The 26943-nt window shown below is 47.6% G+C and overlaps 1 protein-coding gene across 2 annotated transcripts in view; it reads right to left on the minus strand.

Annotated features, from left to right (window-relative positions):
• The window catches only part of celf6 (CUGBP Elav-like family member 6), a 127272-nt gene that overhangs the window by 10170 nt on the left and 90159 nt on the right, over positions 1-26943 (minus strand). For both annotated transcript variants that reach the window (XM_070836673.1, XM_070836599.1), the window contains exons 3-6: positions 23805-23853; positions 13973-14101; positions 9962-10041; positions 941-1084 (exon numbers count right to left, since the gene is read on the minus strand). In XM_070836673.1, coding sequence (XP_070692774.1) covers positions 941-1084; positions 9962-10041; positions 13973-14101; positions 23805-23853 — 402 coding nt within the window. The remainder of the gene's footprint in view (positions 1-940; positions 1085-9961; positions 10042-13972; positions 14102-23804; positions 23854-26943) is intronic.

The following is a 26943-nucleotide window of genomic DNA, read 5'->3' on the forward strand; positions in this document are numbered from 1 at the left end:
CAGTGGGGAGAGAGGCGGATGGCGGGGGGGGAAGGGGTGGAGGGCAGGACAGAAAAGGAAAGGAGGGTGAAATAGCCGCAGGACCAGAGCATGTTTACTCTCACATCTCTGTTTGCTTGGCCCATGCCTTGTTCTTGAACAGAGTGGTCTGTGTTGCCCTGCAGCGTTGCTTCCTAGCTACTGTAACGCCGCTCTGGCCTCGTGCTCATTATACCGACACAGTGTAAAGGCTGTGTGCTGAGATGGGCTCTGCGGGCTGGAGACTGTGTGTGTCTATATGCACTGTACGTATATGTGTGAGAGGAAAAGGGGGCTGCGCTAGCACCGCTAGAGACTGTGTGAGTGGGCGATTCTCACCTGTCAGGGCGAGTTGTTAGCTACTGTGTGAGTGCAAAATCTCACAGACTCCTAACCCAGGCTGTGACTTTCATGTGTGAATATGAAATGGGGTGGGGGTGGGCTGGCGGGGGAAGCAGTAGGGGGTGAGCAGGTGTGGGTTCTCGGTAATGACGAGCGCCTCTGTTTGAGTATGAAGGCACGTGTGTGAGTAGATGAAATGTTAAAGGGGCCAGCTCAGGTTGGCAGTTTAAATTCACAGACCAAGTCAGGAAACGTGGGGATGGAAAGTGAAAATGAAAAGGATGCTTACAGCCGTATGAAAATGAAACAGTGCAGCGCTGGGCATACATGATAAGCAGCTTCCGTGGACAAATGAAGGGATAAAAAGACACAATATAAAAAGCAGTGCAGCACTTTCTGTAAAGCCTCTGCAAATTTGGACTCTAACAGCCATTTAATAGCTTGAATCACTTAAGGAGATGTTCGCTGCGACTGTCACATGCCTAGTGGGAGAGATAGTGAGTTCAAACCTCAAATCACAACAGGTTTTGTTTTCTTTGTTAAAGCTCACCGTCTCCTCCCCCGCCGGGCTGAGACTTACAGCATGAGAGTAGGCGCCATAGGCCCCAAACTGGATGGTCATGGGACTGAAGATGCCGAGCTGGCCTGCCATCTGGTGCATCCTGCGCAGGGTCCGCTCCTTATCCGTGTCTGCAAACTTGACCACCAGACTGGACGAGGCACCCTGCAGGAAGGTGGATATTCACAAGGTTAGTGAAACGTGCCACCAAACATCCGTATTCTAGCCACACAGTAAGTTTGTGTCTTCTAGGCTGTCACAGTTCCAACCAAGCAGGACAACTAATAATACCAACTTGTGCAGCTACCATGGTTACTTTCTATCAGATTGCACCTGCCTGTTCAGCTGGCCAACCAGCTAATGAGCCGCTGTTTGTCAGGCACAGGCGTCTGTCTGAATGAGTGGTTATTGAGTGGAACAGCTACAGGAGGCACTGTTACATGTTCTGGAGTTTGAAAAGCTTCGGTCAAAGTGAAAACACTGACGTCACTGACTGACTGTGATACATGTTGTCCTTTAATAAGTGATGCTCTGACTGGAAGTGTGCAGCTGTGTGAACACACTGTCAGTCCGACCATAACCTAAATATGGGCCTTTTACAAACAAGGTTGCTGAATGCATGCATTACATTTGCATCTTTTATTGTGTGGTTGGAAATAGCTTTCGCACTGTGTGTGTTTCCCCGGGGAGATTAAACGTCGGCTCCATAATAAAGAGATGTAGAGCTGATCTGTATCAGTGCATCAACACACACACACACACACACACACACACGTGAGTGTGAGTTCTCTAACAGTGGCGAGCCCTTTATTTCTTCATGTCATCTGATGTCCAGTGTCCAAGACCTACTGTCTCTAAGCCAAGGACACAGTGGAAGTCAATGTGCTCCTCTCCACACTGCAGTCATTCAGCTGTCAGCATTAAATGGAAGAGAACAGTGAGTGATATTTGCTTTGGTGAACTTTCCGGCTCCGCTGTATACTCTAGGAGTGAACTGTGATCCTAACCAGATCCCACAGGAGCCCCAGTCTCCCACTGTGAGGCTCCACTGAATACAGTACTGGGTAATTAGGTCTGACAAAAGCCTTCGGCATGTGGAGGGTGAATTATTGACTAATGGCTCGGCCTTATGGCAGATATAGTTCCGTATTGATGTCCGTGCTCCTGAGTTTGCATCCAATTAAATCATTTGAGAGACAGAGACCAGAGCCAGTTCCTCATGTGACATCCAGGCAAGGAGAGGGCGGGCAGGGGGGGTGTCAGTCTGTGAGTGAGAGACAGAGACGTAGACACAGAGAGGGAGAGAGAGGGAGGATGAGGAGGCTGCCAGGCAGAGAAAGCAGCCACAGACACTGTCAAGAGGACCAGGCTCCTATTTAATTACAGGCAGTGCATGCTGGGAAAGAGCACGGAGCAGCACCAGGACAGAAGGACACAGGCAGCCAGGGGGCAGTCAGGATATGATTAGTAAGATCATAAAAGCAAAGACATGGGGAGGAAAGGACTCCATAATCACAACTCGGATTCATCCTCCACAAAATGTCTCATCCCGACGGGGTCAGAACAAATTCAGCCTTTGATTTAGATTTCTGCGTTTTCTTTGCGTGTGGATGTCGACAATGTGAGCGAGCGGCGGGGGTCGTGGTGACAGCAAAGGATGAGGCTGACCGGTGTGACTGACGCTGCAGACACACCTGCTTTTTCCACGCACAGCCTCGTGTGACTCTCTGTACAAGAAACTGACACCAAGCAGCTCTACAGGTCCACGTTTAAGCTCGAGTGCAGAGTGCAGAAGGCACATTACTAAAGCAGAGCTATCCAAACAGAAAATCAGAGAAACAAACAAACGTGCGCCCCGTGAAGATGAATCCTGCAACTGCACAGAGAGAGAGAGCGTGTTCAGCCTCTGAACAAACACGGCCGCCTCAGCCCGACTGTTGTGCAGCCTTACGTCATGCTATTTCATAGTAATTCATCCAAAAAGTGGGTCCTATTTTTGTAAGCGCTTCATGAAATTTTAAAGAGGAACAGCTCAGTGATAGTGCCATTGAGAGGGCAGTTTGCCAGGGTGGTCTCGTGCTTGGTGGTTTGGTTAGTCATGGCTGCCGCAACAAACCTTACATAATATCTAATCATGCACAGATTTGTTTCCACGTTACCCAAACATCAGTGGACATTTTATTATTTCCCAGGCTACTGTTTTTGTTCTTATCTCGTTTTTTTCCCTTTCCTTTATAAAAAAAGGGCGTATATGCATTTTCCAAATGCAAAAAATGAACAAGACCCTGTTGAAAGGATTTTCTAGTCTGCTATTGGACTAAGCCGAGTGAAAAGTGTCTCACAGACATCTATTAACACAACCAAGAGAATGTGTTGGCTGCAGATAAGTGTGAGGAAGAGGCTGGGGAGCGGATGGAGGCATCAGCGTGGACCCCAGGGCCAGAGCGTCTCACATGGGATCCTATCAGAGCCGGCCAGCACCCCACCTCAGGCCAGAGGAGACCCATCTGGTGTTTCTCCCTCGTCTGCGTTTCAATTAGCTAAATCAATACTCCGACACGGCGTCGTTAACGGCACCGTTTTTCCCTTTCTAATTTCATTTCATCCCACCTCCTGACCTTTCTCAGTTGGTTCTCAGCTCTGTGGTCCAGTTGAAGGGACTGACTGGGCTGCTGGATTTAATGAGGCTGGCACTGAGCAAACATCTTCCTCCAGCGTTGTTGCTCTCGCCTGCACACACGCCTGGCATTTAGACCACGTTCATTTTCTGCTGTGTGTATCTGTGTATTCTTATACTCAATGAGCACCTCATGAAGAATGCATTGTGAGCATCGGGGCTGTGAAAGCCCGAGGCTGCCTGTACTCACTGCACCGTGACTCGAGAGTCTGGCCTGGTCTGGCTTCTCCCAGCAGAGTGCTCTGCTGTAGACGACAGGCGGGAGGAGGCCCGGTCTGCAGCGTCTACACTGAGCAGACTTGGCAGCAGCACTAAAGCACTAGAAACAGCCTCTGCAGGTGCCGTCAGCGCTGCCACTCATGTCAGAGCCGAGCGTTTCTCATTCCAGAGCATAAAAGCCAAAGTACCCTCTAAAATAAAAAATAGAATTTCCTCTTATCCTCACCCCTGAACAGGAGAATTTCATATCCTCACATCTCCAGCTGATGTTTTCTGACTAGATCCAGGGCCTAATCAGAAAAAGCAGATTTCAGCCTGTGATCCCCTCACGGATCAGGAGTTTCTATCCACATAAAGAAAGAGTAATATGTGGCCAGGTAATGAAGGAACAGGTGGCAGCAGACAACAGGCACTGGATGCAAAGCAGCCACTCCTCACTGGTAGCAGAAAATCACAAGCTGACAAACAAACAGAATAATAACCTCCACCGGCGGGGCTCCTATACCTGGAGAGAAAATGAATTTGCTGAATTTGATAAGGGCCAACAGGGAGCCTTCACTTTTGACAGGTACAACTAAGGAATTTGTCACGGGTTCAAAAACTAATCTAATTTCTCGAACAACACACTTGACTTGTGAAAATCTCCCATATTGGATTTTGTATGGGCCACAAAATGTGTAGATGGAGAAATACGCCGCGGTAATTGAGGGATTAGAACTCACCTGCACCAGTGAAATGCCATTATGCTTTTATCTGTGCATTACTGTCACACAAAGACTCTGGTGTTAAGTGTGCACCAGCACTCGTTCTTATAACCAACAACGAACCGTCATTTAAAAAGCGCATTAATGATTAAAAAATAACAACACGACTTCCTCGCCCCTTCAGCTAACAGGCAACTTTTCAATGGTAAACAAAACTTCTACACACTCTGAATCAATTTCCCTGCCAAACTCTTAGAACCACCAAACTAGATAGCTGCTTTCGTTTGATGGGCGGAGGAAGGTCTGACAACAGTAAACCAGCTGTCTCACCTTCAGACCCAGTTTGGTGCTTCCCCCGATAAACACACGACATCATTCAGCATCACAACGATATCAAAGAATTACCAACCAAATTTTAATGGCCACATCAATTGATTTTAGCCAATGTATCTCTTAGGGAGTTGAGAGGAACAAATGATATATGCTCAGATATTATGATCTGACTCCAGAGGCACATGTATTAAGAAAGCACAGTCTGTTATACTGCACCACACAAAGTAAACTACACACAACTGGATCATTGGAGGCTTTGTCTTGTGTCTTATTTCCTCGTACCAATAATATTTGTGTGTGAGACTCATTGTCAAGGAACCTGCTTTAATAAATGTTCAAAAAAAGAAATTAATTGAATACACCGTAACAAGTTTGTTTGGTAATTGGATGAACCCCCTGTGGGCTTCGTATTCAACTCTGTGAACCTCGCTACATCTCTGCTAGCCTCATGGGACGACTGTCTCTCATTAGCACTGGATGATGCTGTCTTGGTGTGGCCTCGCTGTCCACCACATACTGCTGCAGCTGCCGAGCACACCGCTTCCAGCCAAAAGACGCAGAAGGAGCATACTGTCATTCCTAATGGTCTAAAAACACAAAACTGCATGTAGCATGTCAGCTACAAGCTGCAGAGATTCTGCAGTCGTTTCATGTGGCGTTTGATGAAATCTGTGTTACAGTGACAGTGCTCTCTGGCTTGGTCTTATCTCTCATTAATCCGGAACTATGATATCCCACACATGCACGCTCTTGTTGCTGCCAACACCGGCGAGCTCCACAGACCCTGTCAGCCACGCTGTGACACCGAACATGACAATGTCTGCAATTTGCCGGGTGTTGTCTGCCTGCCCCCGGCTTTGCCATTTGAAGTTTTGCCACCTGTGCCTTACTGTAATTCAACAGCTGAAGCAGGGAGAGCGCCTGTTCTGTGCCCAATCACCTTTTAAGTTAATTTTGGAAGCACCTGCAATCTGCAATAAACATCAATTAAAGCTATGACCGGATCTTTGGGCGCGTGCCCTTCGGTGGCCATCCCTCGCCCTTAAGCTTCATTAAAAGCTCTCATTTTGGGCCAGCGTATTTTGGTGCAGGTATTATTTATGGCATGTGCGTGTGTGCCAGGTAACACAGATGCTGTGGAGAGAGCATTAAGAGGGAGAGAGAGACGGAGAGGGAGAGGGAGTGAGAGACAACTCTTTGTTCAAGGTTCATGGAGACCTCACAGCTGGCAGCAGGCAGTGAGCAGAGCAGCCCACTCTCTGAATCCTGCCTCCTGTTAGCCTGTTGTTGACGACATGTGGCACTGATATTATCCAAATTAACTGCATTCCCCATCGGTACCAAAGCTTTAGTTGGATACTAATGGCCACCTTGCCTATTAATCTGAGAGGAAGTTGGATTTGAGAAGGGGAGGATAACAGGTGCAGGGATAGAGGGAGAGAGATATGGATAATATTGATTATTAATGAACTTTTGGACGGCTCCTGATCCGCCCCAGGTCTGTTTGGGGCTCCATATGTTGCTTTGGACAGTTCATGTGCAGCAGACCTCAGGTGGCTCACTGGTCTAACCTACTGCAACTGTGGCTGCATGGGCACCAGCGGGGCAAACATGGAAGATGCGCAAAAGCAGTGAGCGTGAGCCAGATCTTGATCAAAAAACAGCCCCAGAGGAATCCAATTATGCAAATCTTCTGGATGTAAACATATTCTGTTGATTGAGTCAACAAGATATTTTGAGTAGAAGGTAAATATCTTGATTATAATCAGATTTCAGTAAGAGGCGAGTCATAATTGTGCACGATCAGTGAGCAACATGATTATTCTTTGGCTCATGGCCCACTGCTTATTAAATTCTGACCCTCGTGGTTTACATGCCAAAAAGTTTGGTCTCCTCTGAGCGCAGCAACCACACACAAAGTTAAACCGACTTATTTTCCTCCCTCTCTACTTCAATGTAATGCAAAATGAGGCGGCATCAAAAAGATGTGTAAATTACATCTGGCTTCCAGGACACTATCTGGAGCCAGGAAGCGTCCGTAAATATTTATTGCGGAACATCAGTGAAGTGTGTGAAGGTGCGGATATCTGCCAGAAAGAGTGTGTGCTCTTGTGTGTGTCCAGCTGTGCGGTGCTCACACTCCGCACAGGCAGCGAGATGCTCCCTAATTCATCATGTCTTTTACTTGAGCCTTTTTGGTGGCCTTGCTCAAGCATACCCAACCCGTAATTAACTAAAGCCTGACGAGAGTTAGCCTACAAGTTTGGTGGCCTCATTCTTCAGCTAGACGGACCAACGCCAACTCATGCCGGTTCGTGCGTCTCATAACTACTGCATATCAACGTGGACCAACACACCACAGCCTGTACTCACAACACAGTCCTGCACTGTTCTCTCTTTACGTTCCATCGTATGACCGTGAACAAACACCAGTATTTGTGTTCTGTGTCTGTAAAATGAATGAAGTGATTCCCATGAAAACTGATTTACAATTGGGCCGAGCAGCCGTATAACGAGTATTTACAGCTTGACATTATTGCACAGCATGTCAGGAGGAATACCCCAGTCTTGCTTAGATGACGAAGAATAAATGGGGAAAAGCCAAAAGTTAATGGGACGCTGATAAACTGCAACAGTCCCACCGTGTTATGAAGGACTTGCTGAAATATCAGGACACAGTTAAGGAAGCAAAAGTGGCTTATTAATCTGACCTCATTTTGAAGATCCATCGTAACTCTGGGGTGCTTTTCAATATTATTGACTTACTTGTTAACCTCCCTTCGAGCCACTGTAATGAAGCCTCTCTTGATAAGTGTTTTTGAGTGTTTTAAATGTTTAATATTCTTTAACAAAAAGAAGCCACCTGACATGGCCAGACTGTCACAGTTAATAATTTGACTGTGACGAGCTGTTTCCAATCAATGTGCTGCCATGTTGCTGGAAGAAGCTGTGACTTGTATGAAGCCCTTTACCTGTTCCCCTCCATATGACAAATTATTCAGCAGCCAGCACACTATCTATTATCTATAGCGCTCAGGCCACTGGTTTAATGTATTTTTTAAGCAGTTGGTCTCAGAAAAAGTTTGCACCCGATCCTACTCCTTCCTTAGAAATTGTTTACAACAGTGTGTAGCCTTCGTCCTTCTCCCCAGTAGACGTACGGCAGGACTATGTGGGATGTCAAACAATGTTTTTTGTTGACCTATACAGTGTTCGTGCATGATTCTACTTTGGTCCATCAGAAGCCGACAGAAACGTCCACAGTTATGCTGATGACACACATTTATATCTTAATGTACAATACCTGTCTAGCCATTCGTATGAACTGCCTAAACAGCATAGAGAGTGTCAAGAGTTAATTGCAACAATTCTGAAATGATCTCTTTTGGCCTATACTAAATTCACTTCACTGTGAACATGTCTCCCAACGTAAAGCTGCTAATTTCACACTAATTTCAGTTTTCAGGAGCAGGTTAAGAGAGCTGTTCAAACTATTAACTTCTGGCAGAGACCTATTTCCCCGTCCAGTGAGAAACATTTGAATCCATAAGTATTCAGAAGAAGAAGAGGAAGATAGTCACCCATGTTTTAGTTCCTTCTTGTTTAGTTCATAGCTCAAAACTTCTGTCGTGCTCTTGCCTCCCACTTGGTGAATAGCATCCAGTCTTTACCCTGTTTGGCTTTCGTTCTCAGATGTAATTTTTCATCAGCTGTATCACTTGTATCAGAGACTTTTCAATGCATGTTACTAAAGCTGCATCCAGAGATGTTGCTAATTCACTTCAAATCCAAAACCAAAAACAAGATTCCTTAAAGCTTCTGTTGAGCTACTGTTTTACACACTTTACTACCACATTTACTCACTTTAGGCACTTTTAGGTTTCTGTCATTCGTATCGTTGACCATTTAGAAGTTGGTGGACCGATTGAGAACTGAAATGCTGGTGAATTTTGAGCTTACAGTCATCGGATGCTCTCTTTAATCTGAACATTTAAATAGGACAGTTTTTGTAGGAACCTGATGAGCTTAAGTATCCTCCCCCCTTCGCTATCACTACAATAAACAAACAGATATTCAGTGTGGAATCCAACCATAATCCCCCACATTAAATTTTAAGCATGGGTAATTGCATTAAAATAGTAATTATTAGCTAGCTGTTCCACTTAAAAATTGCGTGTTTTAAATCATGAACTGAAATTAAACCAAAATGCATTCTGTGCTGTTTAATCAATGTACAGGGAGTACCAGTGGACACTGAGCCACACCTCTGCCTTCACTTTCACTTTGAATTATGTTGGAACTATACGTGCACGGTCCTTTATTCTCTATGTGAGTCATTCCAGCGCTTCATTCTCAACTTCATCAACGTGTGGAGCATCATATTTGCACATGCAGCACAAAGTCTCCTGAGGACAAATTCAAGGATTCATGTGCAGTGCACAGTAATCATATCTTTATGAGACTGTGAATGTAAACACTTTCTATCTGTCTGCTGAAAAGGTAGTCTGAATAGCAGGAGGAGGAAATGGATATTGAGTGAAAGGACAGATACAGAGTATGCAGCTGTGTGCTGGAGGGTGGCGGATGCTGACTGTGGGAATCGTTTGTGTGTGATAACACAAGGAGAATGTATGTGAGACTGCGGACTGCTGCTGTGCTTCAAAAGAGTGGTGACTGCATGCACGTGTGTGTGTGTGTGTACAGTGTATAGGACCCTGTGCAGACGGATGATACGTATCCTATTGTACATCTCCTCTCTGTGTATGTTTTTCTCTTAAATGTGGGAGGTTTTTTCCAAACGCATAAAAAAGCCATTCAGTGTTGCGTGTGGAGCAGAGAACTCTAAAGGAAGACTCGGTCAGTGTGTGTCTCAGGGTGAAGCGCAGAATCAAAGTGCACCGATCTCTGCTTTGTCCCGGTCTGCCTCAAACGTCTGATAAAACTGGGACTGCAGGCGGAGCAGCTGTCAGACGCAGACCTCCAGGTGACATCGCCTCACAAACCACATTCAGTGTAAAATCTATGCTTTTGCAACTGCGTTAAAATGAGTAAAACGGCTAATTGTGCTGTCAGAACAGCACTCGTCATCGGATGTGTGCTGTTACTTACTGGCATAGTTTGGCCACCGTGCAGGCTGTTGATGGCGGCCTGTGCTTCTGCGTGGCTGGAGAACTTGACAAAGGCACAGCCTGTAGAGAGGAAAGGAGAGAAGTAGAAAGGAGGGGCACAACATCAGGGAGGTGGCCTTGAATGTGGGGAAAACACCATTCATTACCATTGTTTTCATGTTATCTGGTTTGTAAATATATTCTGCCATTTGTGTGTTCAGCGCATAACTCTGAATAAATCAGTCTAATTGTAGTGAAGGCATTAGCTGCATGGAACATCCTGTCCCTCGCCCATTTCTAATTCCACCCCCTCCACTTTGGAGAATGGAGCCAAGGCATTTACTATCCCGACTTGTTTGTGATTATTAATCTGTTTAATATTTACACATTGTGATTTGTGTGCAGTCACTCATAAAAGAGATTATGATGACAAAGGCAGAGTATTATAATCTGCCTATCTAACCGAATCTTTGCTCGCATATAATTTCAGATGGAGGGGGGCTGTGCTCAAGGGGCGTTCAAATCATCTTAAATCTGTTGTGTAGTTAATTCACAAAAGGAAAAGTCAACATAAAAAGTTGGCCGGAAGACAAGGGAACGGGTGTTGGCAGCAGCGTTCTGGAGCCTCGGCGCATTTACATTTCAGATGATGTTGAAAATGACCCGAGTAGATAATAATAATGCACAATATGTTTTTGCAAGGTTACATATCCTAACCACACGATTGAATAATGTGTCGGCGTGTAGGTGCGGACAGACACTAAACTACTAACACATAAAGAGAAAGCCAGTGAGCTGAGGTACAGTGGAACTGAAATGTGGTAATTTTCCAAAAGCCATTAAATTAAACAGGAGCTATTTCTCTAAGCTTTATGGTCGTCACAGACCGCACAAGGTATTCTGTTATGTCCTATTCTTATCCTTGCCTTCAGGTAGCTCATGTGTTAAGTCAAGAGATACCTAATTAACAAACTCATGGATTAATTCTGCCCCCTTTCCATTAATCGAGTCGCGCCGGCGTCTTAGAAGCAGACAGGCTTTTCCTGAGTTCACCGGCTGGTTTCTCGAGCACCGCTGATACCTATTTAAAACGGTTTCACATGTTCATATACATTTATTCACTCTCCTCTCTCAAAGGAGTCGTGATGATTCATTTAAATTACAAACACCGGTTGGGGATGCTTCGTGTCTGGCAGTGACCCACTCACTTCTACGTCTCAGGAGGCAGCTTGGCTTCCCAGACAAACGTGTAATAATTATTTCCTGACAAAATCAAGAAGGTTGAACTGAGGGACATGCAGTATGTGCACAATCAATGGGGGACCATTTCCACTTTTACCTGAGGCTCTCTGTCCACATTCCAGCTCTATACAATAAATGGTGAGCGGTTCAAACAGTCGTGTGCAGAGATGTGGTGTGAGTGGTGAAGGCCATGTGTTTTCTCTACTGTCAAATGCCCTCAAAGCTGTAAAGATCTACAGAGGCAAACAGATAAGTCAAAGAGGGCTTTGATTCTGCCACAGCACTCCAGCACCCTTTTACTTCACTTGAACGCCCCTCTGGGTGGAGGCAGGAAAGGTCTTCATTTGGCCAACTGAAATGCGTCGGCCCACTGTGTGCCGTTTGACTGCAACTCTGTCTTTGAAGGAACAAACGCATTTAACCTTTGTAGTTGGAATAATAAGGGGCATTTTGTTCTTGTGAAATCCTTTTGTTTTTGTAAGGCCACATAACTTGCTGCTGGTTCCCTAACAAGGCTATCAGATATTGTGCCCCAGCGACCCCAACAGCTCGGCCCGACCAGAGAGACACTCCACACCGCAGCGCTCAGCGTACGCCGGCGGCGGCAAAGTCAAGTCAAACATACAATGTCCTGAAACCTCGCCCTCACCAAAAGAATCAGTGCCGTAGCCTTACTGTTCCTGACCTAGAAAAAAAAAAAAAGTTAAGGGACACAGAGCACAACATCTCCAAAGAATTGGAAGTGCTACAGCCTCATAAATTATAGTGCACATTTGAGTTTTTGAATTTGATGGCTCAGAATGAGTTGGGGGGAAAAGGGAAAAAGAGAGATTGTATTGCTTTCAAGCGAGAGGATCTGCAGTGCCTTTTGAATTCCCGGGGTAATAATATGTATGCATGAATTCCATCCCGCTGGATGGGTGACATTTATAACACAACTTAATTATAGACCTAAAAGCCATCTCTCTATTTTTCCTGACAATTCGTGGCTCTATTCAACTCTGGCAGCAAGTGTTGCACTTTGAAAGTACTTTGAGGAGCAGCGCCATAGAGAGATGGATGTTAAACTTCTCGGCCTTTTTATTGGGTGAAGAGGGGTGCTGAAAAGCCCCTGAGTAGCATAAATTTACATCAACAGGGGACAAAGCCTCCATCATGGAACAGATAGCACTGTCAATTTCAAGGTCTGTCTCATTCAAATTACGAGAACCTCATCCCAAGCGAGGCGGCTGGCAAAATAATTTGCCGTAACATCCCGTAATGATTACGTGGGACTGTTGCACAGTGAGTGATGGGACCAGATACCTACATATGAGACCTTTGTCTGGTGGTGGCATTCATAGTTAACATTGCTCTACAGTTTTCCATTTCATAGCAGTGAAAAGTTGAAGAAAAGCTGATGATGAAGCCAGTGATAATCGAGACAAATACCCACACAGGAAACGTATGGCATGTGAAGAGAGGAGAGAGAAAAGGAGATGAGATGGGGCGCAGGAGGGTGCAAAGGAGTGAGAGCAGGAATGAGGGAGAAAAGTAGCTCCCGTCTGACACAACAGCACCGGCCTTATTTCATTTTATGTGCTGTCAATCAGGTTGAGGCCTCTGAGCAGACAGGAGGAGAGGGAGGGGGGGTGGGGGAGGGAGGGAGAGACGGCGAAGGGGAGACAGAAAGGTAGTGGGCCGGTGGGGCGACGCAGAGCAATAGACCCGGGATTAACAGTGAGAGGAACAGATGTTGACACAGATAGGTGTGTGCTTCGGTAAAGGCAGCCTTTCTCTTTCATACACTCAGAGGGCTCCAGCGTCATCGGCCCCTCTCCCTCGCCTTCCCACCATCCTCCTCACACAGTCAGACGCTTCGTCTCAGAGAATAAATCACAGTCCAAAGAGAGGAAGGCAGGTGGAGGATCTGAGCAATATCATCGGCGTTATCACTCCGAATATGACTGTGAGACAGAGAGCCATCACAGGATGATGGGGGAGCCTCCCGCACCCAGAACAATCCATCCTGCATCACACATTTCACAGCCATCTTTAATTTGACCACGCTCTACTAACTAAATAGCACATAAGCCACAGACATGAATGCTTAAGCTGTTCCTGAATGCAGGCAAATCTGCAGCACAGTGAGTGACGGCAGCAGAAGCCACAGCCTTTCTGCTTTATTTACAGTGGGACATTATCGTCCAATGGTGTCTCTGGGGAGGGATGACGGGAATGTGGGAAACAAACACGATTACACCCCTCCGCTTTTCAGATAACAGGTGGAGGAGGAGAGGGAGGAGGAGAGGGAGGAGGAGAGGGGAGAACAAAAAGACGAGGTGTGGTGTGATGGATTCGCTGAGCCCAGGGTGAGAGGAGCTGCCATGATGAAGAGACAACATAAGAAGAAGTTCGGGAGGGGAAGAAAAAAGGAGAGAGGAAGGACTGGTAGAGTGAGAACAAAAAAGGGAAATACAGAAAGTAGTGAGAAAAGAAAGTGGGAGGAAGGAGGTGTCGGAGCACAGTGACAATGAGGTATGAAAGAAATGCGAGCGAGACACATGAGAGGCGGTGGAAAAACAGAATAGCTGAAGGGGAGGATGAGTTATTCAGAGGAGCAGGGTGGATCGCAGACGATGTCAATGAGTGCACAGCGGGTGAAGCATGGCTCCAAAAATGTAAAGAGCAGAAAAGGGAGGAGAGAGAGATCACATGCAGGATACAGACAGACGGAGGGACTCGGAGGGACAGATGGGGGAGAGAGAGTGGGAGGTGTGTGGGCTCTGACCCTTACTGGCCCCATCAGGCCCTCGCAGGACGGTGCACTCCTCGATCTGGCCGAAGGTCTCGAACAGCCGCCGGACGTCGTCCTCGCTCTGCTGCTTGCCGAGCATTCCCACAAACAGCTTCCTGTCTTCTGGATAGGAAGAGAGGAAGGGGGAAGGAGAGGGGGAGGAAGGAGGGAGGGTGGAAGAAGAGAGGAGAGAACAGACAAATGCTACAGCTGATGGCACCGTTCTGCTGAGCTGAGAGGAACTTGTGCAACTCAACCCCCCCTTTTATCAGCAGTCTGCTGTGTTGAGCGAACGCCGCCGCCGCCGCCACTGCTGTTGTTGTTGTTGTTGTTGTTGATCTTACTGTTGTGTGGTGTGCCCCCCCCCTCTCCTCCCACCCTGGTATGAGGGAGATATATTCCTGTTTCCAGCGAGCTATTCAAGTCTGCCACTGTGAGGTTTGATACCGCCGATGTTTGCAGCGCTGTGGTGGAGGGTAGAAGGAGAGCGGATATTTTGCTCAGGTAGACAAACCGTTAGATCGTCTGGATGCTTAAGTCACCGAGTTGAAAGAGAACATGGAACAAGAACATGGTTTTACATTTTCTCATCACCAAAGGAGCAGGAATGATAATAAGCAGGAGTAAACTCTGCAGCTCATCCTATCCAACGATAAACTCAAGAAAAGAAAGAAAACTAAGCCGAGTCTCAGTCTGTGTGTACTGGTTTCTCATTAAAGTGCTCATCCAACCCACCTTCTGCTGACTACAATATGTAAATGATGTTGTACGGAGACAAGCAGAAGGCACCCACATTTCTCCAGCACGAATGCTCTTGGAAATCTTTAAGTCAGGGAACAAATGCGCAGTGAAGTGGAATTAAAACATGATTCTTCACATCGCCATTGAGGTTTAACCGCCCTGAGATTAATAAGCAATTCAGTGTTAAGTTGTTTGTGGAGAAAAATCATCCAAAGGTTTGCACATTTGTCACTTTTCAACCAACAATTGCAGCAAAGAAAAAGTTAAGCTAAATTCACACAAAGCAATCGGAGAAAGAATTTGTCTTCCCGCTGGTTTGTGCACACACTGCAGAGTGCTGTACCAGTTATATTGGGCTTATTAAAGACAATCTAAAGACTGAATGAGATATTTTTTCTGCACAACACAACCAAAATTGCACCATGACCACGAGCTGTTGCTTTCACCGCCCAGTGATGGAGAAGGGTGTTCGCAGTGCACTTTTAACTATGAAAGCTACAAGATGTAGTTTTGGAAAGAAAGAATGAGCGAGCATTACAGTCGGAGGTTCATACTGAGATATATGGACTCCTGCCTAAGTATTTCTGTTGAATCTGTGGCTTAATTAGCTGCACAGATGATCTCGTTTTTTGTGTCAAGAACAGAAAACTACCAGCCAGAGAGGTGAGCTGCGTGGAGAAGGGTCAGACCTACTTCTTACCAGACATTTCCTGGTTCTGTTCAGTAAGTGAACTTTAAATCAGTGCTGGATGTGGTTATGATGCTACATTCTGACTATCAAACTGATATCTAATGTAAACTACGAGCAGGAAAAGGTCATGGGTGAGCGGTGAAGGAAAGAGCAGTTAAAGTGAGAAAGCACTCCCCGTTGTACGGTCTAAATGTCTGCTGAGTCTAGAGTGATTTAACATCTGGGCTGATGTTCAACTTCCCAGCCAACACTCAGCCACAGTGAAATCTCTAAGGTTGCTCCTCGTGAAGTTTAAAGGGCGGCTGCACCTATTCCAGCCTCCTCGCTGCTACGGCATGTCCCAGCAGCTCTCTGGCGCAGACGTATGGCCTCTGTACCACTAAGTTTTGGCCAGTCAGACAGCTGGATTTTTCTAATTAATCTTCCCAGTGCCCTGGCGTTAGACAGAGCATTCATCTTCTTTACATCTTTTACATTATGCATCCCCTATTCGGCTGTGTTGTGGAATGAAATGGCTACTAGCAAGAACCCATCGCCAGAACTGATGGAAAGTGGCAGGAAGAGGAAGAGGAGTTTATTGGAAACGACACTGTTGATCTTCAGCGTGAGTCATTTGACTGGTAGGGAGCGGGCGAGGTGCGAGGAGGAGCGGAGGGCGAGAGCATCACCTGGGCCTCGACAGATGTGACGCCTCCTGTACCTGCCAGGCCCCATTAGACGCAGCTGCTCTAAAAATAAAGCACCAGGGCTTCCTTTTTGCAGCGGGGAGATCGGATCCTGTTTCATTCCTGTAAAGTTCAAATGAGACACGTGCCTGCTACGCGCTTGGTCACACAAATGAGCGCCTGCATAATCAATAAGGCCATGCCGCCTGGTCTGTACTGCCGGTGTTGTAGCTGCGGTGTCAGCCCGTGTTCCTGTGGTCACGCCTCACGCAGCAGGAACTCTCAAACCCGCCAGCTGAGCCTGGTACTTCTGCTCATTACGGCTCCTCCTCTCGTGGAGCTCTGGCGTTGGAAGGCAGCGAGAACCCAGGGGAGATCGCCGGAGAGACAGCCACTTATACCGTCGACTGGGTTCAGCAGAGGCCGACAGGAGGACAGACGTGCAGCTGGATGTGGGGCGTCGGCGGCGGAGCTGTAAAGTCGGCCCCGAACAGGTGTTGGAGAGAAATGAGCCTGACCCCTGTCCGCGGCAGCAAAGGTGAAGCATGAGCACACGTGACTTTGCCTTGATTGTCCCTCCGTCTTTCACATTTTCACCGGGTGTCACAGGTCCTCCTTAAATGGGCAGAGAGCGGTTTTACAGGCCTCCTGCAGTGTGTTAATGTTTTGGGACAAAAGTCTCATCTCGGTCCTGGCCCGGGGAGATCTAATGGCGGCTTTACAAGGCTAATTAACAAGCCATGAGCGAAGTAATGAACTTTCCAAATGTGCTGGCAAACGCAAAAATAAATTACACCCCAGTGAAGGCATTAAAGGAAGTGTGAGTGTACTTGGGAGCCTTCCTTTGGGAGAGCCACGGTGAGAAAATGAATTTGGAGCTGCTATCTTTTCATTGCCTGACCTAAGAGTGTCTCAGTCGGCCTGCTGCGTGCCCTGGCCAGAGTATAGATTGCTATTAATTAGTCCGCTTTGCACCTGTCTCCAAAGCAGCTCTTATTGGATTTCACAAGTTCTCGCTCATCTGTTATGGCCACTCGCAGGCTTTAAATTGGCATTTTATGCATATGAATAAATATCTTGTAATGCACCCTCTGCACAAGGAGATGACTCCATGGCTCCAAAACGTTATGCATTAACAGTGGGAAGAGGGGGGGAAAGAGAGCACTCTTCTCAAGCACAGTCATGTATTTGCATTAAGAGGGGTGAGGACCTTCCTACAGGATTGTATGGAACTGTCTGAGGATACAGAAGTGTGAAAAAAGTCATTGAGCTGCCTGTTTGACCTCTTTGTACTTATCTCTCATTGAGAGGGGCTCATCTTATCCTGCTAACAGAGCTGAGCCTCACAGCTGGAGAACATTTGAGCTCTACAGCACTTCTCTGCTCTACTCTGAAGAGACCTTTGTAATCTGCACTTTCAAACCTGCCCACTACTTTAAAATAATAATGTGCCTGTGTGTGTGAGTGTGTGTGTGTGTGTGTGTGTGTGTGTGTGTGTGTGTGTGTGTGTGAGTGTGTGTGAGTGTGTGTGAGTGTGTGTGTGCCTGTGTGTGTGTGTGTGTGTGTGTGTGTGTGTGTGTGTGTGTGTGTGTGTGCCTGTGTGTGTGTGGTGGTTTGGTTGTTATGTATCGTTGCATCCTCTACACCACTAATTAATCTGTGCATCTCTCTCTACTGAATACAGTAAAATGTAATTAGCAGACTGGAGGACACGCTGGCAGTTTGAAGTGGTTTGGGTGTGTGGAAGTGACTGTGGACAGTTTTTTCAGGCCGTGCTCACTTCCTGTCACACACATCAGGTTCTCCCCCCATCGCCTCGTCTCCTGACTGGAGGTGGGAGCAGTTGTGTGGAAAATGGCTCCATGTCAGTCTCCAGCCATGTCCAAACTGAGGTGGCATGTGGACAGCCCCGTTTTACGAATGCAAATAAAAAAGGAGATAAAAAAAAGTTATCAAAACACTACTGACATCTGACAATTGCTTGTCTCAGGAAGCCTTTTCATTTCAGCGCCCGGTATATTAAAAATTAATGGATTTTGCACAGACGCCATATGCTGTCAAGATTGATGCTTCTCTCCATGGAATAAAGTGCTACTTGGGTTGTATGCTGCAGTATATGCATATAGATTGTGCTTTTCTTTTCCTCTCTCCTCCTTTTGTCCCTGTGCTGCTCTCTCTGTATCCTCCTCTTTACCCTTTATTGTCATCCCTCGCCCTCATCTTTCTCTCCAGGCAAACAATCGGCTGCTGTGAAGTCGACTTTTTAAAACTTTCTGCTTTTGTTTGCCAATAATGGGAATATGCTCTTTAAAGAATTACTCTCCTGCTCCTGTGTCGCGGTAAATATTTCTTTTTATTCTTTCTTTCTATGATTCTATCACTTTTTGCCCGCTGGCAGTAGTCAGGGAAGCTCGGTAGTACTAAGTGTTCAGAAAGCACGGACAGCTGCATCCAACGATAAAAGATGCCTGCTAGGCCGCTGGGTGCATTTCAAATGCAGAGTAATGTTCCAGGCAGCACAACAGAGAAGTTGTGCTTCTTCTGGTCTCATTAGAAAAGCCTGCTGCCTGGGAGGCCCGCCACCAGACACGCTCACACACGGAGGCGTGCACGCAGCGAGCGCACAAACTGCTTCATATTATCGACTTTGTTTCTGCTCGTCTACTGTATGTCCCAGTCGTGTAAAGGCAGGAGTTAGTTTGGAATCAAAAGGTGCCGTTTGCCTTCAGAATAGGCTTTTTAGATAATGAGCATTAAACATTTGCACAGCATGCAGAGAAAACACACCAGCGCTCCTTTGTTATCTGGCATTGTTCTGAATCTGGAGTTAACAGCACCCCGGGCACAGCACTGTGTCCTCCTCCACCGACTTCATTTCCCTTCAGGGGAAAAGTCACCTCCTCCCAGCTACAACCATAGACTATCATTGTCTGTCTGCATTTTCTGCTTTCACTGGATACTAACAGGAGACATGGGCGAGAGAAAGGCGCCCGGTGAGCCACTTTCTTGTCGATCAATTGATTAATCGTTCAATGAAAGTCGGTAATATCTTGTCATTAGTAAAACTATAGAATTAATTGGGTCGTTATCGTGAAGAAGAAATGTTTGTGGCCGTCTGACAAAGAAGCAAACAGAAGAAAATGAAGAGGAGTTGAATATGTAGTTGAATTAATAGTTCTGTATCAAGAAAAGGAACTCTGAAAACATTAGGAGACGTTGCTTCGCATCCACAAACTGAATTTCCTCTCAGGGATCAATAAACAGTTTTATCTAAATAGCAGCACTTCCTGCGCTCTGTTTAAATGTTTTAATGCAACATCAGACGTACAGAAAAAGCCACTGAATAACAGTTTTGGTGATAAAACTGGACAGATCAAGAATTACATGTCTTGTTATCTCAGAATTATGGGATACGTTTAGTTTTTGGGTTGTCAGTGTATGTGGCCGACATGCTGATGCTGCACAGAGTTTTTCATTACAAGGAGTGAAAGGATGACTGAATAAATGGACCAGGGAAAGAAACAACGTGAAGGCAAATGAAATAACTTTAAAATACACTAAAGTAAAACCACTTTTGCCTGACAACCTTCTCTTAGCGCCCAGAGAGGAAACCCATTGGTCCAGTCAGTGATTTCAGCCCATGTCAGTATTTATGAGGGATACTGAGCCAGACTGTTTTCCTGCTGTACTACAGCAGCAGTGCTGCTTTATTCCAAACTGACATAATGATAGAATTTAACAACGACCTGATGATGTATGCATCTGTTCAGATGCCTTCACGCACCTCCTTAATAAGCCCCCCCTCTACCTCTAACTCATGTTTAGTTCCTTCCTATCGAACAGAAGCAATTAGACCCCATCCCAGTGAAAATTGTGTGCATCCACTCACTGAAGCTTTCTGCTGCTGGTCCCAATCTGATGTATGCAAGTGGATTATCCAGTATAGTGAGGTGGTAAATGGAATAATCACAGGAGAACAAACATTCAAGTTGTCAGTGTAGCAGACACGATGAGGAGGAGGATGTGGGCTTCAGGTCTGTAAATGCACTACTGATACCACTAGAGCTGTCACATCCATTTACCCAGCGGGGTGGGGGTGGGGTGGGGGCAAGTGTCCTCAGAAACCAAAACAGAACAAGTGAGCAAACTTTATGTCAGAACTCCTTCTTCCCTTACATCACAAACATCTTCTCTAGGGGCCAAACACGGAGCTCTCAGAGCAGAGAAGTCGTTTTTAAAACCCTGACCCTGTAATGGCCACTGCTGGACATCCCAGAATTCCTTTGTCTGTGCATGCGTCCCCCCCGTCTCTGTGTGTATTTACATATCAGCCGCTGCCAGGGCTCGTCTTGACTTTTCAGAGTTCTGCGCGATCGTGTCCAGAGGCACAGAGGGATCTTTTGGCTTCATTTGCATGTAAAGTGGAGCGCGCTCTGCTGTGGGCGTGAGGTGCCTCCAGACAGCCCCTCCCCTGTGGCCTGCCAGACCGAGGCAGCCAGCAGCCCTCACTCTTCCCTACCTGCTGGGGCGGGCCGTGACAGCACAGCGCGCAACATCTTAAGGTCCTGTCAATCTCCCCGCTGCCCGGCTGGGGTCAACCTTCTGCAGAGCAGCAGGCTGGCAAGGACAAACACGACCCGTTCCCCTCAGCCAGACAGACAGAAGGATGGACACGATATTAAAAAGGCTCACACAGGGCTGCTGAGCATCAAACGCAGGGACTGCACCGCTCCTGGCACTGTATAAGTATCCAATAAAGTAAAAGTGTGGGGAGCTAATAAACAAGTAGGGTAAAGAGACTGTGTGTAGACAAATGCAGCGAGAGTGGCACTTTGTGAAAAAGTCGATGTTGATGGAGGTTTCTGGGCTTTTCGGCGGAGTGTTGAAACCATCTTATCAGAGTTAATAAAAGGAGAGGGTGTCGCTGGCTGACCCATCATCTCTCTTCTCATCACTGTGGTCTCCAGTCTCTCAGCAGTGGCTGGAGGAGTGGGACCTGGCTCCAAGATTGTGTTTAGATAATGGCCATCTCCAATCATAGATAATCTGGCCCCATCTTTTCTTCACAGACACAGCGGCAGACAAGGTCAGGGGGAAAAAGATTCCTGGCGAGGCGGGGAGGAGATAGGGACGGGGCGGCTCTGAGATGATTTACTGCTGAGATTCACTCAGCTGCCTCCATCACCCTCCGTTAACTTTCTTATCCTGTCGTCTCTTCCCCTCTCGCTCTTTTTGTCTTCCATCCCTCACTCTCTCGCGTTCCTCCATGGGCCTTGTACTGAATCCCCACCTCTCTCTCTATCACTCGCTTCATCTCTCCCTTTGCACTGCAGCACCAATGAGACAGAGAGAGCGAGGACGAGAAAGACATGAGGCAATAGAGAGAGAGAGAGAGAGAGAGAGAGAGAGAGAGAGAGAGCAGAGATGTCTACTTTTCCTCATTTCTGTGCCTTTTGAGTTGGAGAAAATTGCCTGGGTTTCTAGTGGAGATGTAGAAGCCTGTCTGCTCCTGCACTGACCACAGAGCGAGTGAGCAGGAGACCCATGCCTCGATGGCGCCTCCGTATCTCTCAGTTGAAATCGTGCTTTGATAGAATTGGGCAGAAAAAAAGTGCTGTTAAGCACATCAGATAAATGTGGACTGTGGGGAAGAGGTCGGCTGACTCAGGGACCAGAAATAGACTTAAAGGCTGTGAAGCTCCCCTCCCATGCTCCACACTTTCTTGATAATCCAAGGAACAACTAAAATAAGACATGAGTCATTGTAATCGGCAGCCAGAGAATCGGCTACGTGAACCACGATGGCGGCCGAGCGGCAGGGTTGTGCTGCGCCGGGCCCCCGTAGTCATTTTCTGAGCTCTGGCTTTACTTCCCACATCCCCAGGGAGAGAGGACGTCTCTCAGGGACACCGTGAACAAAAGAGGGGCTACCCGAGTCTCCACGTGGAGTAATGGGCCCTAATGCCGGCACAGGCGCGCATTCGAGACCCCTGCACGAGTTCCCATGACAGATAATTGCTGATGTCTTGGTCGTGATGAATGTGGCTCCGTTCTAGAGGTGTAAATGTCCCGGTTCAGCCCCGGCTTTGACAGTCTAGAGGCCCCAGTGGGACCGGTGTACCTGACCGGCCCTCAGCCTTCCCCAGATGAATCCCTCGCTACTTTCTCTCCTTTAGTCAGCCCTCGCCGGGCTGTCTATTTTCCTTTAACCACAGGCCTTCATAGTAAATCTCATTTCATTGTCAGCTGCGACTGTGGTTTACTTCCCTGGCCTGTCTGCTGACTTCCTGTTGCCATTAACGCTCAATATCTCTGTTGGGGCCTGTCTGCTTGGTCTTATTTCATTCTGGGCTGTGTCCTATCCTGTCCTCCCATATAGAAAGTTCATCTGACAGACTAGCAGGGGCTGTGCCAGCCTGAGAGCCCTCTGTATTTCATTCACACTGCCTGTTCATCTCCCTTCCCTTTCTGCTGAAAAAGGGTAGTAATTGATATTGGGACCCATCCATCCTCCCCTCTTAAGCCCAGAGATCCAATTTATCTTGGTGAGAATGCCGATTGGCTCTCGCCCAGGCCTTGTCGGTCAGACTTTGCCTGTTTTTAGATGGCCGTTAATTAAAGTGCCGCCATGACAAAAATAAGATCTACACGGGGGTGTGTGTGGCAATAGAAATGGGCCATCTGATTCACACTTGACCACATAAATCAGTGAAGTGGCTCAGTCTAATCTGACCTAGGCAGTCTAAATCACCACTCTGCAATGCAACGCAAGCACAGGGCAGACACAGACCGGCCCAATTAGATCCAACTCCAGCCATGTAAATCTTTAACTGGCTTAATCTGCATTAACCTCAGTGATGTTGGTCACAAATGGCCTCAGAATGATCCAGTCAATCACCACGTCAGTCAGACTAAAGATGGAGGGAGGGGGCTCGTCAAAGCGTGGAAAACAGACGGGTTTACTCCGAAAAGACGAACAATCTGTTAACACACATCATCTCATTCAGCTCGTCGGTTTGGAAGCTGCGTGTCTCACGTCCGACAGTGAATCAATCGGATCACTCCTACATGGTTCAGCAGTCTTTACTCTACAGCTGTGTGTTATCCCAGTGTAGTCATGTGACCGCCCTATGAGCGAGGCGGACAGGTGGACAGACAGAAGTGGGTACAGTAGGTCAGGACAAAGGTGGATACTGTCTGGATATTGTCTTTACACAACGTGTGCACCACAAACCTTAAATCATGACACGTCCCACTTTGACAGACTTCTTCTGTCTCTTCCCCTCAATCGCTGACTGATAGATGAACACAGCTACAGTGGCTGTGTGCTGTTCCTATACGTCTGTGTGTTTGGGGGTGTACTCCCCGCCCCTGATCTGTGAGCACACTGTACTATCATGGATGGAGATGAAGGGATGGAGATCCTCCACCCCCATTCTTCTCCGTTCTCTCTCTCTCTCTCTCTTACTTCTCCCTCTCTGTGTCTCTCTGTCGTGTCTTTGAACCTCTCCCAGTGACTGTGAACTTGAGACAGCCCCTCCGCTGGCACAGATGGGAAGTCAATAGAAGCAAGTGACCTATATTACCGGCTACTCTACGAGCTCCCAGTGTCCTGAGTGAGAGCAGAATATTAAGGATTGCGTGTGCACTGTTCCAGTGTATTTGTGTGTTTGCGAGTGTGTGTTTTATAAGGGGGGTGTGCAGCAGAGACCAGGAGAAGGTTAATTACCTCCTCGTCCTTCGCTGTCGGCCGGCTTCACCTGGATGGGCCGGTTCATCTGGAAAGAGAGAGAGACAGAGGGTTAAGGCATAGAAGGGAAATCCCAGGTTAGCACCAAAGGACAGGAGCAACCGCTGCATTACGTGAGGAGGGAAGAGAACAGGTGAAACGTGGTCGTGTTCCTGCCGCCGGCGTCCTGACTGTGTCCTGCTCCGTGAGCTAAACGCAAACATCAAACAGAGACGACGCCGTACAAGAGATGAATCTGTGCGTTGCCGCATGCCAGCGTGTTTAATTAATCCAGGGCACTGCCTCTAGAGATGCCTGAATTCCCCTCACAGTTCAGCAGAATTAGCACTTTTCAATGACGGAGCCACACTGGGTGTCAGATGGCACTTGGAGATTAATGCCATTACATCAGCCACTCCCAGCCCCAGGGGGAGAGGTCTTCTCAGGCTGGCCCTTGCTCTTCCTGTCCCCTCCTGGCTCCAGACTCCCAGTCACCAGCTATATCCTCATCCTCGCTGACCCCCAGCAATCCCTCTTTCTCTGCCTCCATCCCCTCCTCCTCTCTCTCACCCCTCTACCCTGCGTCTCTTTTGCTGCTCTCGACCAATATGGCTCCGGTGTGCATAGCCAGGCCCACCCTGCCCCGGCCTCCTCCTCCTGGCAGCTGCAGAGAGCCACCGAGCAGCGTGGCTGTGAAACAGCTTGTGAAAGGTTAACAGTGGGGAATCGATAAACAACCTTTGAAGATCCATTCTATAGCGAGGTGGAAGCAAAACGTCGCCAAGCGAACATAAAAAACCCTTTTAAAAAGTGCCTGCCGTGAATAACCCCCCCCCCCCCTTCTTTTTGCTCCCCTGTCCCTGATTTCATTTTTTCTCCGTCCCTGGAGTTTGAATATGAAAACAGAAAAACACTGGATGTTGTGCCTCCTCTGAAACAGGAATAATCTCCCCTCGTTCCTCTGTGGAAAGGGGGTGTGTTAAGAGCCACCCTCCAGGACCCTTGCTTATTGAGGCCACCCACGCGTGTCAGATTTGGCATTGTGTTTTATATTTGGCACGGCGTTTCTCCGGCTTCAGTCTGTCTAACTAGGCCACGCAGACAGGTCCAATGTGTGAGTGCCAGTGAACGGCACACGGCACTGCCCCCTCAGATCGGGCAGCTCGGGCAGCACGGTGGGTGTTGGGCCCTCAGGCAACGCAGCACTTGACAGCAGTTGACCACGGCCAAATATAGATAGCAGACTGCTGGACATGTATAGACAAGCGTATACATGGTGACACCCCGGGGACGTAATGCACCCGTCTGGCAATATGCTGTGACACTGGAACAAAGCTCGAGATGACGGACGCATTACAGGCCAGCCGAGACACACACATACACACACACACACACACACACACTTGTCTCCACACAGATGGAAATACTAACTGTCTTCTGCTAATCTATAAAAGCTGATGCAAAGAGGTAACAGTGGATCATCTCCTGTTGTCGTGGCACTGACAGACAGAAGCACCACTCACCGTCCTCACATGGGCAGAAATACAACGGTGTGTCAGTGAGCTGATCGTGAGCATCACTGACTCTGTCAGTCACTCTGCTATGTTTTTATCATGATTTAACAATCATTGGATTCCATTAAAGTTAAACAGGCTGAAAAAGGAAGGAACGTCTTGTATGTTCTTTGTTTGGATGTTTGGGTCAGAGGCTCTGGGAGGACGGGGGACACGTGCACTCCTGTTGGTCTGTGATTATAGCGTGGATCAGCAGCATCATTGTTATCCAAGGCCGTAAACAAGCAGACAGGGACAGTTTCAGTCCTCCGGCTGGATCACGGCCGTCCATATCACACTGAAGATGTTTACATGTGAGTCTGAGGCTCAGGGAGGGTGAAGCTCTGATGTATGTGAGTCTGCGGTGGAGAGAATTAAGGTCAGCCGGAGCATTGTGAGCAGTAAGTTAAGGTGTGTGTGTGTGTGTGTGTGTGTGTGTGTGCTGACAGCAGCTCAGGTCGGGGGCAGAATTTGTCTCACATAAGAGGTTTAGGGCAGCCTGAAGTCCCAGGATCCCCGTCCAGTGATCAGTCAGCTTTCAGCTCTTAAACAGCAGCGATTGGTCAGGAGGCTTCATTAGTGGCCCCGGAGCCACCGCAGCAGCAACAGTCATTAGACAACCCAAAAGTACACTTGGGGTTGCTAGGCAACCGAGCGGAGGTGGCCGGCAGGCAGGCGAGGCAAGCTGGCCGCCGGTCTGCGGGCTGTTAGCCAACGAATTGGCGCTCCTTTTTTTCTTCTTTTTTTCTTTACTTGGTCCAAGGAGGTCATAGCGAGAGGGGAGGAAAAAGATTTCTGAGCTCCCACCTTCCAGCATGTCCCACTTTCATGCCCTTTTTAGTGACTGTGACAATGAGTTTTAGAGCGAGTCTCCTGCATCCTCTGCTCCAGCTTCCTGCCAAATTATGGAGTCCAGCTTGATGCCAAACTGTGGCGCTCAAATGAATGTGGTGGTCGTTAAAGCTGGGGGGGTTCAGGACTTTTATGTATCAATGAACGTCCGTCACACGGCTGGCTACGCCTCCTGCTGCCAGCTAAATGTCTTTGTGTGTCACAGTTTACCACAATCTTAGACCTGGTGTCTGTGGCGACATTCCTGCTAGTGATGTGATTACGTCAACCAGCTGCGATTGATTGGCCAGAGCCGACGGGGGGGCAGGCGTAGAGACACGATGGGCTAAAGGAGATCGATGGCGAGGACGAACACGGATAACCACCGGTGAACGTTCTCCACGTAGGCATGCATCATAAGTAGGCGTCGCCAGGGTTTGTGTAGTTACCCTCCCCGCCAGAGGGGGGAGACAAGAGTCCCACCCTGCAGGTTTAAGACGCTTGTTTGAGCTACTTTACAGTGTCCTGTGCAATCGGAGGGACTGTTTCTAGCACAGAAGTCTTTCACTTTACTTTTCCACACACACACACACACACACAGAGGCACAAAAAGTCTAGGGGCTCAATAACAGCAGGTGGCTTAGGTGACATTTTAATCCCTTATTACTGAGAGCAGGATTAGCCAACAGATCAAGGCACAGTTAATTATATGAATTCATCAGAGGCTGGGCGAAGAGGCTGCCTGCCTTCCCCCA

This window comes from Pempheris klunzingeri, chromosome 1, assembly GCF_042242105.1.
Source record: "Pempheris klunzingeri isolate RE-2024b chromosome 1, fPemKlu1.hap1, whole genome shotgun sequence".
In the NCBI taxonomy this organism is placed as follows: domain Eukaryota; kingdom Metazoa; phylum Chordata; class Actinopteri; order Acropomatiformes; family Pempheridae; genus Pempheris; species Pempheris klunzingeri.